This window comes from Perna viridis, chromosome 6, assembly GCF_037379345.1.
Source record: "Perna viridis isolate PV_CMFRI_1.1 ecotype Kerala chromosome 6, ASM3737934v1, whole genome shotgun sequence".
NCBI lineage: Eukaryota > Metazoa > Mollusca > Bivalvia > Mytilida > Mytilidae > Perna > Perna viridis.
Window position 1 is genome coordinate 47,490,654 of NC_142450.1, and position 15,025 is coordinate 47,505,678.

Below are 15,025 nucleotides of genomic sequence, written 5' to 3' on the forward strand. Positions count from 1 at the left end.
CAATGCCTTGTATAAAGGTTGATATCAGGGGTTTATGTAGTCTCATAATACAAAGATAGGGCACTCCTTGGGACTGTGTTTACAGAACTTGTTCTTGCAATACCTTGTATTGTATACTGTGATGAAAACGCTTGAACGATATCACTTTGTTTATATATTCATAAAAAGTTTGATTTCCAGTAAAAGTATAATGCCATATATCTGTAATAATAAAGAAAAACATGCTACAACCACAAGAACAAGAAATGCTTAATCAATTGAAACAACACTATTTTTGTATGAAGGGCAATACAGCAGATATTGAACAGAACTGAAAGCCCTACAAAGTGCAGCAGGCCACTTTTGGGGATACAATTGGTAAAATATCCAAATTTCATGAGAACAAAATTACTTTTTAGCAGGGCATACACCCAGAAAACATTTCCTTTGACCAATGTCTGGGACATTTCTAAATGGCAAGACAAAGAAGGCAAATTAAAAAAAAAACAAATATTTTTATCGTATCACGATTCATGTAAATCCATCACCCTGCTCCACAAATAAGTAGCATATTACAGTCCTGTCAGTTATTTAAGATTTGTAAATAAAATCACAAACAATGGCATTCCTGTCTGTGTTATACAATCAACTTTGTTCTTGCATCAATACATCAGTAAACTACACATCACACTTGTGAGAATATATATCATTCAATCTGTATATTATGATTTGTTTCACGAGCATTATCTTAAGGAATGTCAACATGTATAACTGCATATTCATTTAATTAATCTACACGCAATTCAAAATTCTCATAGAAAATAGATCATAAAAATATATCTGCAATATCTAGTTAATGAAGTAACTACATGTATTGAAACTTAACCAAATCATAGTTCTTACTTCAAATATTCATCATAATTGAAAACATTAATCACTAGCATTACTCTTACTAAAACAAATACAGTAAATACACAGACACATGATGATAAACAATGGAGTTACAACTGAGATATATTTTCTTTAAAATATCACATGAGCTAGAATTAACCAACATCTTAACTAGCTAACAATATAATTTGAAATTTAAATTCAAGTTTATCAGGTTAAATATCATCTAAATAACTAATGAAATTTGTAAGTCTGTTCAATTTTTGGGTTTTTTACAGATATAAATTTGAACAAAGACAAGATACTCACCTGGCTTCAGAATTAATCTTTTTGTCTAATATATAAGGAATAAGACATTTCATTACAATTCATAGTCTTAAATTAACTATAAAATGTAATACTGTGAGTAATAAGAGAAAAAGTGGTCGATGCTATTAGAAATGATTAAAATAAATACCTTGTATACATGCATCCTGTCAATTAATATAATGAAGTAGACTAGCCTAGTGAAAATTATGAAGCATTAATAATATTCAAATAAGTCTATCTGAACTAAGGGGTGGATGAAAAACATAAAAAAATGTCCCAGGTAGTCAACAAACTGCCGTAATAATGTCTTATCCTACAAATCTTGAATAGTTGGTGGACTGTATGGACTATATTGGTAATTCTTAGTATAAAAGCTATGAAGACTAAGTCCAATATCACCGTCCAAATCTTTGCTGTGTATCTCCAAAAGAGTGTAATAATGTTACAAAAACTGTGTATGATAGAGCACAATGTGTTGGATGGGACCTGAAATATAAATACAACCATGATTCAGCTAAATGCGATTCAAATCAAATGTCAATATTATAGTTAACATAGGATATATATATCTTATAAATGACATACTTAATACATGTGTACTTGATTCATGATAAATCTGAAATAATTTTATTTTGACTGTGATGAAGACACTAACATATGAATTGGCAGCTTTCAGCATGTTGTTCAGTAGTACTCTTAAACTAAACACAACTATTTCCAATCAGTGGACGCAGTCGGGTGTAAGGCCAATTTACAGTCTATTTAAAAGTACATGTATGTGTATGTATTGCATGTCTCAATGGTGAATGTAATTGTTTTAACCATCAATGCCATAGTAACTTTAATTAGTATACACAGACTTGCTTACTAAAGAAGATCTTTCTACAATAGATGATATCTATTGCTTTTTTCTTAATTAAGTCACTTTGCATACATGACCTCTAATCAACAAGTGCAGATCAAAGGAATTTCGTATTAACTATGATGCAGAGATTATCAGTAAGACTTGATTAAAGACAAAATAGGTACCAAAAATCTATACATAATTTATAATGTGTACTATACAAAAAAAGGTTTGTGTTGGAACAAGAAATGGAAACTATGTTTATTAGAACTTGTCATGCTATGCAATGTAATGTTAATGGAGGTGTTTTCAGTTCCAGACAATTTTGATTTTGACAAATATCAGTTGTACACCATAAATTGAAGTATCAAAAGTTACTGTAAAAGAAAATCTCACCCTGTCACTTATAAAAAGTCCTTACAAGTTGTTGTATGTGACCTATTTTGCAGTGATCTAGGATTTGATTTTCCCGTCAACCAGGGCAACCGCAATTTTGGCAAGGAAATGTTGTTCATTATACTCCATTTGACCTTTGGCCAGTAGTAAGCTAGAATTTTACAAAGGATTTAAGTTTGGACAGCAATCTTCAAGAGTTTTCTGGTGGAAACCTAGAATTTCAAGATATCCTAGAACACTGCCCTATTATAAATCCATGTTTGGTTTAATACTTACAATATTTCTGTCAACCTTATTTGCCAGGGTAAAAATCCCAATAAAGAATCGACCAATCCAAACTTAATGACTAGATCTGGGTCAGGAAATTTATTTTTTCCTGTAAAAAATACATAGCATGCAGTTACTATTATACTTAAATCAACAACAAAGAACACTTAAAATAAATAATACATGTAGATACCATTTTTTTTATATAGTTTTTCAACTTTTGTCAGAAAATACTGATAATAATGCAACATTTGTGGTAACACCTACTATCAATGTATAGTATTGTAAATTTTAGGATATCAATATTAGGATGATCTGCCTCAAACTTTCTACATATATGCAGACCTTACTTTAACATTTTTTAATTGCGATTTTCACGAAATCATCGGACAGTTGCATTAAAAATAATTGTATAGCCATAAACACATTATAAAAAATGTTTTCGGTGTAATATTTTAATATTTAACAAGAGGCTCCCAGGAGTCTGAATTGCTCACCTTGTTAAATTTTTTGCTTTCCAAGGACAATAAGTCTAGCAAGAAATTGTCTGACAATTTTGACTCCATGAAGACTAGGGTAGGACTTATCATGAGGATCATTTCATCAATCGAAAGTTTCATTCTATCTATTATAATTTTCAAGATATTGACTGAAAACTGCAAAAAAACGTAATTTTTTGCCTTTCAAGGGCAATAACTCTTATATGGAGTTGTGTGACAACTTTGATCACTGGGGACTTTTGTAGTCCTTATAATAAGAATCATTTCAGCAATTGAAAGTTTCATTTTTATCTATCATAGTTTTCAAGATAGGCTGAAAACTGTAAAAAAAAAGTCATTTTTCACCTCTCAAGGGCAATAATCCTTACATGGAGTCGTCTGACAACTTTGATCCCTGAAGACTTTTGTAAGCCTAATAATAAGGATATTTCAGCAATTAAAGATATTGGCCAAACCTAACCGTTTTGGAGATATATGCAAAAATCTGCTGCCTGACCCCTATGTTCTATTTTTAGTAACGGCGGCCATGGTTTTTTCACCCATCAAAAATCAAAGCCATCATTTTGTGCAGGATACTCTAAGGTACAGTCATTATAAGTTTCATGCAAATCTATTCAATAGTTTCAGAGGAGAAGATGTTTGAAGAAAAACGACGACAAAGGACGAAGACAACAGACTCCAAGTGATGGCAATAGCTCACAAGGCCTACTGCCAGGTGAGCTAAAAATATCCGAAAATCATAATTATAATTGAGCTTTAAAAATAAATTTCTAGTGTTGAACTTCAATTTTTTCTACTTTTCTTCCAGATTTGCCTAGGTCATTAATAAAATGAAAACACCTACCAACTTATCCTGATTTTAACAATTATGTAACTAAAAACTTAATAAGATCCAAATTAAAATAGCTCATAATTACAATGGACAATGATGAAAATAATTATATTTGTGATTTAACTCATTATTACCAAAATCAATCTCTGTCTAAGTATTGAAGTATGAATATTGTGTCACAATTTCATAAAGACAAGCACAGGTTATTAAGGGGTGAACCACGTGGAACCACCCCTCCCAGCCACCATGAAAAAAAATGGAGAAGAAATAATTTTACGCGAAATCTTGATTTTCACACAAATTCCATCCTCCAATTTTTTTTCTTTTTCTCATTTTGCTCAATTTTTAAGTTCTATTTCCAACCACTCCAACCAACCGAAACCTGAAATCTTGGATTCAGCCCTCAGAGATCCATACACTTAACCTTATGTAATTGTGTGGAAACTGGAAAAAAGGTTTGTTCCCCATTGGCCCCCATTTAAGATTGATGAAAGTCACTATCTCAAAATCAATCGAATTCCACTGAATTAAATCAAGTCTCACAATTTCATAGAGATCCATACACTTTTACTCAAGAACATGAAATGGTGTTGAAACCAGAAATTTTTTTTTTTTTTTATTATTTACTGCTATGTTCAATGAGTGGGAGATATCATGTAGAAATATTACTTTGTATTTTTATGAAGTAATAATGCAATCTTTTGAAATTTTAATTTTGCATTTGTTAATTGATAATTATTATTGATAAACATTAATAGAACACTTTGAAAGTATTGATTGTTGTAATTTGATTTGAGTGGCAGACTTGTAAAAACATTCTGGTGATGCTTTTAGTTTCTGATAGTTTTAATAATTGAACAAATTTTCTAGAAATAAAAGAAACTAATTACAGGTCCCAAGATAATGTGTATATGAGAATTGTAAAGTAGAAGCCCTTAATCAGGGCTGGAAAAATTGTCAGTAATAATTATATAAGTTACAAAACATTGTCCAAACGATGACGAGACGGCGTCTCAGCCGGTTGTTTTTGACTGTTAACTCTGAGAAACTTCTTATTTAAAGTATGTTTCAGTACATTTCAAATACAACCTACATATATCTTTATTTCAGTTAGAAGTTTGTTAAACAGTTTTGAACTTTCAATGATCCCGACCGATGTTTACTCCTGAATAAAAATAATCCCTTGACAAACTTCGCACATATATAGTTGTCTATTTTTAGAAATTTAAATGAACACATTGTTTACAATGTCTCCGATGCGTGTCTGGTCATCACATGGGCTGCAATTAATTTTAATTACTCAATACACAACAGTCATGAAGTACATGTATGTATCAATGATAAACATCTTTTTTTACGATTTTCATGTTATATTTGTCAATCTTTAATACCACGTGCTAATCGTCTCAATCGTCTCAATCGCAGTTTTACTGTACTGACGTCTTGAATTAAAGCTGGATAAATCAACTAGTATCGATTTCGGTGATTTGATAAAGAACTTTCACATGTCCTTCAAACTCCCTAGTTGTGATTTTCTGGGGTCCCAAATCAATTTTTGGAGATCAGTGACCATGGAGCTCGGATACTAAAGTCCATATTGTCCATGAAGATCAATGAGACTGACACCGTGTTTCACCGACTAACATGGATTTAAAACTACGACTTGAGAGTTAGAGAAACACAAGTCGCTGAGTGTAGTGAACTTAAGGACTTTGAACTCTCAGACAAGGTTTACCTTGTAAAATGCTGTCAATATTTTGAGGTGTGATGTCTTCTAACCTATGCTGGTTGTTAACAACATCTTGTGATAAATTCTGTGCTAATTTAACCAACTCTTGTCGACCATCCTCTGGTGATAAAAGCTGTAAATCTATTTTATTGCAATACCCTACAAAATACATCTTTAATATTAACTCCTGGTATATGTTGCTGTAATAAACTCTGGAATTTACATATAGTAATCTAATATATTTATAGTTATTATAAATGAAGTTAAATTATTGATTATAAGATTATTAAAATCCTTTACATCAAATATAAAAATATAAACCAGCCTTTATTACTCTGATCAATACAATAACAGAAATAAAAGTTAAAAAAAATAGATATATATGATGATACTACTAGTAAGGTACAGTGTTCTTAGGTACATACAATGCAAATGTGAATAGAATATGTTATTCAACATCAAAAATATACTTACAAGAATAGAACAAAATCATTTAATCTATTGCTAACATGGTACAAGGGTAGGTACATGTATAATTATTTACTAAATCAATATTCTGATATCAATCGCTAAGTCATTTTTTCAACTTGTCCAAAAAACTGTAAATTATGTTCTAACCAAATTATCATATGAATATTAAAAATGGCTATGGAGAAAAATGTATATACATCTTTATAACCAGCTGATTATACCATTTTAAGAATATTTTGGGTAGGATACATGTAGACTACATATATAATTATTTCATTTTTTTAGGGTCATTTCCTGACCAGGTGTTTTGAACTTTCTGGTCCACCCTGTACAATAAATAAGTGGGAACTGTAATATCACTGCAGCAGGTTCCATAACAATATTCTACAACACATTATTTTACCATTTTGTACACCAGAACTCGGCAAGCTACTGGAATGTAAGCATATACTGTATTTACTACTATCTTCATTTAAAATATCTTTCTGTCTTTTGGATACTCTATCTCTCAACAAAGCATGGTTTCTTTTAAATTCACCTGAAACAGAGAAAACACTGATGTAATTTATCACTGCTAATACTATGAACCATTTATAATACCAAAACAGACAACTTGAGTTGGTTTGATAAAATATATGATGATAAGAGATTAGGCAGACCTTATCTTCAAGAAATTAGTACATGTAGTTTCACATAGATTTTTGGTCCAGATACATTTAGGAATTTAACTTCATGAATAAGTTCTATTGCATCAAAGTTTTCAATTGCATTTTTTGTTTGTTTTATGAGCAGTTATACAAATACAGAACAAATACATAAATTAAATCCATAATGGACCCTCAGAGGTTAAAATCATACACAATGATTGCATAGATTGTTAACATATAAAATAAGGTATAGTATAAAGTGGTATTTTTCTGTGAGGATGGGTGAACACTACAACACACCAATCGACTGTGTGACAAGGGAGATAATAAGTAAAATATTAACTCCTTTGGTCTCCCTAACCACTTCTTATGTTTCCATTACTTTACATGTTAAAAAAGTAATTTTCACTGTTTCTGTGAATTTTCAAGACAAATGTGTAAAATGATATCTTAAAGTTGCATACCATTGCGAAGCTTGGAAAATAAGGCTTTTGAAGGCATTATGCTAATGGTACTATGACTGAGGAATTTTTCACAAAATTGACTTAATAATAAATAATACTGAAAATCACCATTTTACCTCTTCTGCTCAGTGACAGCTTGGAAGCAAATTACTCACACATGTAAGCTATTTTTATACAATTTTGGGGTAGATTACACATATGATTTAAAACATAATTCTCAGCTTTATTTTAATAATTATCATCAAGATGCACAGAGATTATACACTTACAATGCATAGACCTAGGTTCAGTGTGTTTTTTGTACTACATTTTGTATATTGAGAAGTGGCCATATGACCCATCTCTCCCATTTAAAACCAACTTTCCTTGGGCTTTATAATGAATGATTTCTAATAATATAACAAGCATTCTGACAGTATTGCTGATGCAATACAGTGTCCCCTTTCGGCCTTTGAACTCATTGCCTTTAAGAGATTTTTTTTATATATGTGAACTAACAATGGATGGTGTTATTTTTTAACAATCAAGAGAAAATAACTCTTGAACAGCAAAAGCAAATTCCATCAAAATCAAACCTGAGCTTCATTTTACAGTAGATAATAACATTTTTGCATTACAGAAAGCTGCATAAAGACATTCTCTTTCTATCACCTGGAAAGTTGAAAAAAACTTCGTTATTATGAATTAAAGGGCAAATAACTCTAGAATGACAGCAGCAATTTGCATCAAAATGATGAAACAAAATATTATGTAATTTTCTGTATCAAAGGGCCATAAGTTCCATATAAACCATTTTGCCGCAATAATATTTAAATTTAATTTGTAACTTGTCATGATAAGACTAGCTAACAAAAATGAAATCAATTGAATGAGGCATTACAAAGAAAAGTCCAGAAAACATAAAATTTTATGAAATTTTCTATGTCCAAGGGACACAACTTCTGTAAAAATCATTCAACTGTAACATCATTCAAACTTAACTTGTAACTTGTCATGATAAGACTACATACCATATATGAAAGCAATTGGATGAGGCATTACAAAAAAAAGTCCAGAAAACATGAAATTTCATGAAATTTTCTATGTCCAAGGACCATAACTTCCGAAAAAAATCATTCAACCGTAAGGTCATTCAAACTTAACTTGTAACTTGTCATGATAAGACTATATCCCAAATATGAAATCAATTGGATGAAGCATTACAAAAAAAGTCCGAAAAACATAAAATTTCATGAAATTTTCTATGTCCAAGGGCCGTAACATCTGTAAAAATCGTTCAACCATAATGTCATTTGAACTTAATTTGTAACTTGTCATGATAAGACTATATACAAAATATGAAATCAACTGGATGAGGCATTACAAAAAAAAGTCTGGAAAACATAAAATTTCATAAAATTTTCTAGGTCCAAGGGCCATAACTTCTGTAAAAATCGTTCAACCGTAACGTCATTTGTACTCAACTTGTAACTTGTCATGATAAAAGACTATATACCAAATATGAAATCAATTGGATGAGGCATTACAAAAAAAAGTCCGGAAAACCAAGTGCGACTGAGGGACTGAAAGACTGACTGACAGACTGACGGATGGACGGAGTGCAAACCTAAGTCCCCATCGGCATTTGCCGAAAGGGGACAATAAGTAACATGAATTTGATTTTGACAAAATCCTTACATAACTTTACATAACTGTACCGTACAATACACATTTCTAAATATTTAAAAAAAAAAACTAATTTCAATATGTTAAAAAAAAAACTGAATAGAAGTTATCCTACAGACAACATAGTGCATATAGAGACACAAGAGGTACTTGATATGGCCCACAAAGCACCAGTCAATTGTCTTCTTTTACATTTACAGGTATTCAAATTTCCAGTGTGATGCATGCTTTGAATTTGGTAATTGAGGGAGTTCAATTCATCTGAAGCCATTTGGAAATAACAAATCCACATGCCTACATAGATAATTCCTTATTTTTCAATTGTTACATGTAAAATCTTCAAATAGTAAAGTGAATATTTTCAATGTCAAGGATAAACTCTCAAAGGAAAATCAAGGTACCAGGATTTGAACAGCAATCAAAAAGAGCATAACCCAGGGATATCAACTAGGCAAAAAACATTGACACACAAAGTGAACACGAAAAGGGGACAAAAGCCAAGCCGTCAACTATAGACCAGTTTTGCTAACATCCATTTACTGTAAGAAAATGGAATGTGAAATGTACAGACATATAGATCATCTCAAGCTGTCAAATGTAGACCAGTTTCACTAACATCCATTAACTGTAAGATAATGGAACGTGTAGTGGACAGACATACAGATCATCTCAAGCCGTCAAATGTAGACCAGTTTCGCTAACATCCATTTACTGTGTGATATTGGAATGTGTAGTGTCTGACAACACAATTAGTTAACACTATTGAAGCAGTAGCCAGGGAATTTGACTACTGAGGGCAAATGGATATGCTTATTCTAGGCTTCTCAAAATGGTTTGATATGGTACCAGACCAGTGCCTATTTCAAAACATGTCACACTACCACATTACAGGAAACACACTTCACTGGATATCAGAATGGCTCACAAAAAGACAATGACAGGTTTACGTGGATGGAGAAAATAGCAGGAATAATCCAGTAAGACTGGTAGTTCAACACACAGGCACTTGGGACCAGGATTTTTTTTAATCTAAAAAAAAACATCATGAAATCATTTTGTTTCCATATTTGAACCTGGGAGCAGAACTACAAATGTATCAAAAGACCTAAGTTGAGAGCCTCATATCAACAAAACAGTTTCAACAGCAAGATCCTTGGACTCCTGAAAACAGCTACAAATGCCTCCATGACATTAAGGAAAAGGCATACCTGACAATTGTACGTTCACACCTAGAATTCACCTCAGAAGTATGGGACCCATACAGAAAACAATACATCAACACAATTGAAATGGTTTAGAGATATCCAATGCTAGATTTGTAACATTAACATACAGTCGAGAATCAGGGACACTAACATCTTAACCAACCTAGGCTACCCTTCTCTATCATCAAGATGAAAAAACAGTAGACTTAATATCTTTTACAAAGCCACACATGATAATACAGCCATTAATACATGTATTCCATCCTACAGATACCAGTGCATGTATGTCAGACAACAGTCTATATCTATAAGACAATACCATCTGAAATATTCTCCTAAATCAGTACTTCTACAGAAGCATACAAGTTCAGTTTTCTACCACATGGCATCCCTGATTGGAACAAGTTTACTCTAAAAGAATACTAGGTCATCTCCCCAGAGAGCTGCAAGGAGACCATACAGAGACTGCAGCTATAAACAGTGAACCATTTGTTTTTAAAAAATTTGTACTTGCACTTGTTAATACCTCATACCGTCCAACTTGGAAGTTCCAAGTCTCCCGAATTTGTCTGGAGCCTCCCACAAAATTGCCCCATCTCCCGCAAGGACCAGACCTCCCGCTTGAGTCCCCCAAATTCCCCTTATCACAAGAAATCTCCTGGAATTATACAGGAATCGTGCCTGATTCTTAGAAAAATCAAAATCATTCAAGAATCTCAGACTTTTCCATCCAATCAAAGTTAATTGAATATGTAAACAAATAAAATGCCTCAAGACAACAGCAGACAATGACAGGTAATTAACACAGGTGTGTTTTTTTTAGTAATTAAAGCAAATTGGGTGAATTGTTTTTAGAATAAAATGTTTAATCATTCATTGGAGAATATGTTAGCAAGACGGAATCGTTCTGTGTCAGGACCTGCTACCTCCAAAGATGAAGGTTGTTTTAAAAGGGGAAAAAAATCTTTGCAAATACTCCAAATCTTGGGAATTATAATTTCCGTGGGATAAGGTTAGTGATAGGTTATTTTACCAAACTTGAATTCTGATTCCAATGATAAAAAAATACACACTGAATACAGATTGGACTTGAAAAATGACACTCTTTGTGCACTACTAGCCTGTAAGATGAACCAGACATGCAACTGTTTTGAGTATAGACCCTCTTTATCAATGACGAAAGCAGCTAAAGCAGCTACAAATGTAAATCAGATTACAATCAAAGCTTTAAATGATTACACAAATTAATAAGTTTAAATTATCTGTATTGTATATTTGTCACAGTATGCATTAGAATTTTTTCTGCAGTTAAAAATTCCCCCAAGAAAAATGCTGTAATGCGTAATGACCAGAATGAAAAGCTGGAGATTTTCCTTTGCGTTTCCAAAGGAAATGACAGGTATGTAATACCTTGCACCCAGGTTGACATTATGCAGTGTCTTGATTATGGAATTTACTACTGCAGATCAGCAGTATAGATGTTACGGAAGATCAACAATGTAGATGTAGATGAAGATATAACAAAGATAACAACCCAAGTAAATGAAGTAAATGACTATGAACTACCCAATCTCTACAAAAGTCATTGGTAAAAAAGCGTCCTCTGTTCCTATAGAAACTCTTGCCAAGTTGCTAATAAAAGGTAGAGGAAAACTATGACAAAGTGAATAAATTAGTTTTAATGGTGCAGATGGATACAAAATATATCGTAACGATCCACAACTTCGTGCTGACAACCAATAACTCTTGTATTGATGAGGTTAGTGTTGTAGCAATATTACCTTGTTCCAAAAGCCTATACAATCATTTAAAAGAAGACTTTAAAATACTTAGATGCAACTTTCAGAGTTCAAAGTAACTTTACTGAAGGTATTTAAGATGACTTTGAAGTGCTCAGAAGTCCATCAAATAAAAATAATGAGTTTTTAATATACTTTTCAGTCATGGCGAAATTCACCAGACCATTGGACATGACAAGTACTTTTAGCCGCCGGTCCGGTAAAATTTGCACGATTTCCAGACCTCATGTCCGGTACGATTTTTTTATTAGACATGCGTCAACTGGAACTTCCAGTTTAAAGATGGCTTCCGAATCAAGGCAAATTTAAATTATTTTTTTCGGTTCAGTAGATTTTGTTAGGTTGCCGGACCAAATGTCCGACAGGTTGAATAATGATTTCGCCACAAAATCACAAAAATTCATAACCAGTGACAGTGCATGTCAATTCATGTTGAAATTGTATGCCATGTTTATACTAGGTAGAACAGAAAAAACGAACTCACTTTGAAAGGGAATGAGACTGTAAGGTTTGATTCAAATAACAGAATATGAGAAGTTTAATGCATGTAAAAGGGATTTGCAGTCTTGTATTATAACTTACCATTTACATCATAAATACTAATACATGATATCCCTAACGCAAGTGACCATATCACTATATTTGCTATATCTGTGTATGATAGTCTATCTTCTAAAACAACAATTCCTAAATGTACTGGTAACTTTTTTAATTGCCTTGCATCAGTTCTGATGAAATCAACAGACGATTTTTGTTTATAAGCTAGCCCGAAGTGAATAAAATAGCTTGCAAACTGCTTAACAAAAATTCCAATTGTCAAAATACAATGCACCAATCTCAGGACTATCTGTTCAAACATGATTAGACAGTGTCTTGTGTAAAATAAACGGTGCAACTCTAATAAAACATAGTAAGATTAGAAACCGGCTTCGTGTTCTCGTGTACCGGAAGTCACACGCTATACCTTCGGCTACTTCCTGTTTCAAAATCAAAGTTCTGAGAGGCCTGCCTGTGAATAAGTGTATTTTTACACAAATAAAAGAACAGGACATAATTTCGACAAGGTTGAAATCTCATTCAATTAAAAAAGAAAAAAACGAAAACAGGAAAACCGGTTCATCGGATACAATGGACAATTATGCATGTGATCCACCCTTTTTTCATTAAGGAATTCTGCTGAAATCAGAGACCTACATTTAATTACAAGACTATGATAAAATGTACTTGGACGAAGGGACCGAGAAGTCCTTTAACCTAAAACAAAATTAAACCTCAACATGACAAACTATATTATCTTATCTTATCTTATACAGCCTGTGGATATACATGTATTTGGCAAGTGGATAACAAAGTGTTGTTGATATGATCGTTGCGGCTTGTCCGTAATGGCCAAGTCAGAGGAAGTAATTACACAAAATACATGTAAAAATGTAGAAACAGTAACAATTAAAATAACAAAACGGTGAATTAAAAATGTATCTGATTTGCTGAACTTTCTTCCTACTCAAATCAACCCATCCACCCAAATATCTGTTCACATTCAAGATATAGTTTCAATAACTATGACAGGGTACATACTTTCAAGATGAAAGAATCGAAAGAGTCGTGATTTTTTTTTTAAAGATCTGATCAAATTAAGTCAAAGACACACCGTACCGTGGACTTAATAGTACAAACTATTTTGGTAATTATAAGTGACTTATGGTATGACAAGCCGTTGTGGAATTCATATTGATACTAAGGATGAGTGATTTCAATTGATATAAATTGATATTTTGTTTAAAATCCCTTTGATCTTGCTATACGATAATTTTCAATCTCACGCCACACGAGTAGCACGTCGCTGAAAAATAGTCCCGAAAGGAAATTTGCAGCGCTTATAAAAATTACATATTTAGGTCAGGAAAACTTAAATATTTTTTTCAACTCGCGGGAGTTTCTCATGCCATGCATCTTGTCTCGCGACAAAGCCGCTCGACGAGATAAGAATAAGAAACTCCTTCTCGTTGAAAAAAAATATTAAATAATGTGGTAATCTTCATTTATTGATGTATCCGTGTGTGACATGTTTATTCCCACGTTAATGAATACTGTTGGTATCAAAAATGAATTATCAACACCTCAACATTTAGCCCCGTATTAACAATTAGTAATTGATCATTATAGTGGACGATTTATTCAAACGTTAATAAGGTTTATTGACATATTGATAAATCATTTATTGGTTTCAATTATAAAACGAATTATTAATGTGTACAATAGGTGCTTAAATTGAATCTTTGTCGCAAAATTTATTTGCAAATGAAAATAAACTGGTAAATACGTTATTTTAAAATTTATTTTTAAATCATATATGCACATTTAATTAAATTAAATGCCGTGCAAAGCAAGGCAAAAAGTATTATGGTGTGAAAATTGTGGTGAAAATTTTTTTCTTACCGATTTAAGGAGGCGTACGCCCGGTGTGCCAGTCCTTGGATCCGCGCCTGATGTTATAAAATATTTATAACACGTTAATTATCAAATATTTATCAAAATCAATAAATGGAGAATAAATTCCACAACGGCTTGCCATACATGAATAACAAATTAAATTCTGGATGACAATTTCTTCTCCTCCTGTGGCGCCTGCTCATAAGCGAGGTTGGGGGAAACTCGCCTGGTGGAAACTGCTTATTGTCTTGGAGTTCTGTACCTAAATAATGCATGTACAACGTAGCTCCCCTTCGGCAGTATTATAAAACCTGAACACTCTCTTTCTATTAAGTATTTTTATAGTGGATACTATAAAAAAAAAAAGAATTGCTAAAATGTTTCTACTGGTTATTTTTCTTTCTCTTTTTTTTCACTGGCATCCAAATAACATGAAATAATAATAATAATAATAATAATAATAATAATAATAATAATAATAATAATAATAATAATAAAACACGCACAAAGAAAAAAACTGGAAGCATGGATTAGGTGCACCATTGGGGTAAACATCCCATAAACACACGCTGTGTTGTTCATTAAATGTCAGGC

The 15,025-nt window shown here is 32.3% G+C and overlaps 1 protein-coding gene and 1 long non-coding RNA gene across 2 annotated transcripts; one reads left to right on the forward strand and one right to left on the reverse strand.

Annotated features, from left to right (window-relative positions):
• Positions 1-474: 474 nt before the first annotated feature.
• On the reverse strand, positions 475-12,967 carry LOC148615318 (dehydrodolichyl diphosphate synthase complex subunit nus1-like). The gene is made up of 5 exons (XM_088590215.1): positions 12,581-12,967; positions 6,622-6,756; positions 5,754-5,906; positions 2,696-2,795; positions 475-1,665 (listed from the first exon to the last, which is right to left on the reverse strand). The coding sequence occupies exons 1-5, from the start codon at positions 12,855-12,857 to the stop codon at positions 1,575-1,577; spliced, it is 756 nt and encodes a 251-aa protein (XP_088446341.1). The 5' UTR covers positions 12,858-12,967; the 3' UTR covers positions 475-1,574.
• Positions 3,747-11,431, forward strand: LOC148615319 (uncharacterized). Its single transcript, XR_015923869.1, has 3 exons — positions 3,747-3,901; positions 6,504-6,657; positions 9,195-11,431. It is a non-coding gene; the product is annotated as an uncharacterized LOC148615319 (long non-coding RNA).
• Positions 12,968-15,025: the final 2,058 nt, after the last annotated feature.

What these genes read in the sequence shown, in the direction of transcription:
- LOC148615318 (XM_088590215.1), bottom strand. Translation starts at nt 12,857, where the DNA reads ATGTTTGAACAGATAGTCCTGAGATTGGTGCATTGTATTTTGACAATT. An exon ending in GAGTTCTGGTGTACAAAATG is followed by an intron (nt 5,907 to 6,621) that starts GTAAAATAATGT and finishes TGTATTTTGTAG; the next exon opens with GGTATTGCAATAAAATAGAT. An exon ending in ATAAGGTTGACAGAAATATT is followed by an intron (nt 1,666 to 2,695) that starts GTAAGTATTAAA and finishes TTTATATTTCAG; the next exon opens with GTCCCATCCAACACATTGTG.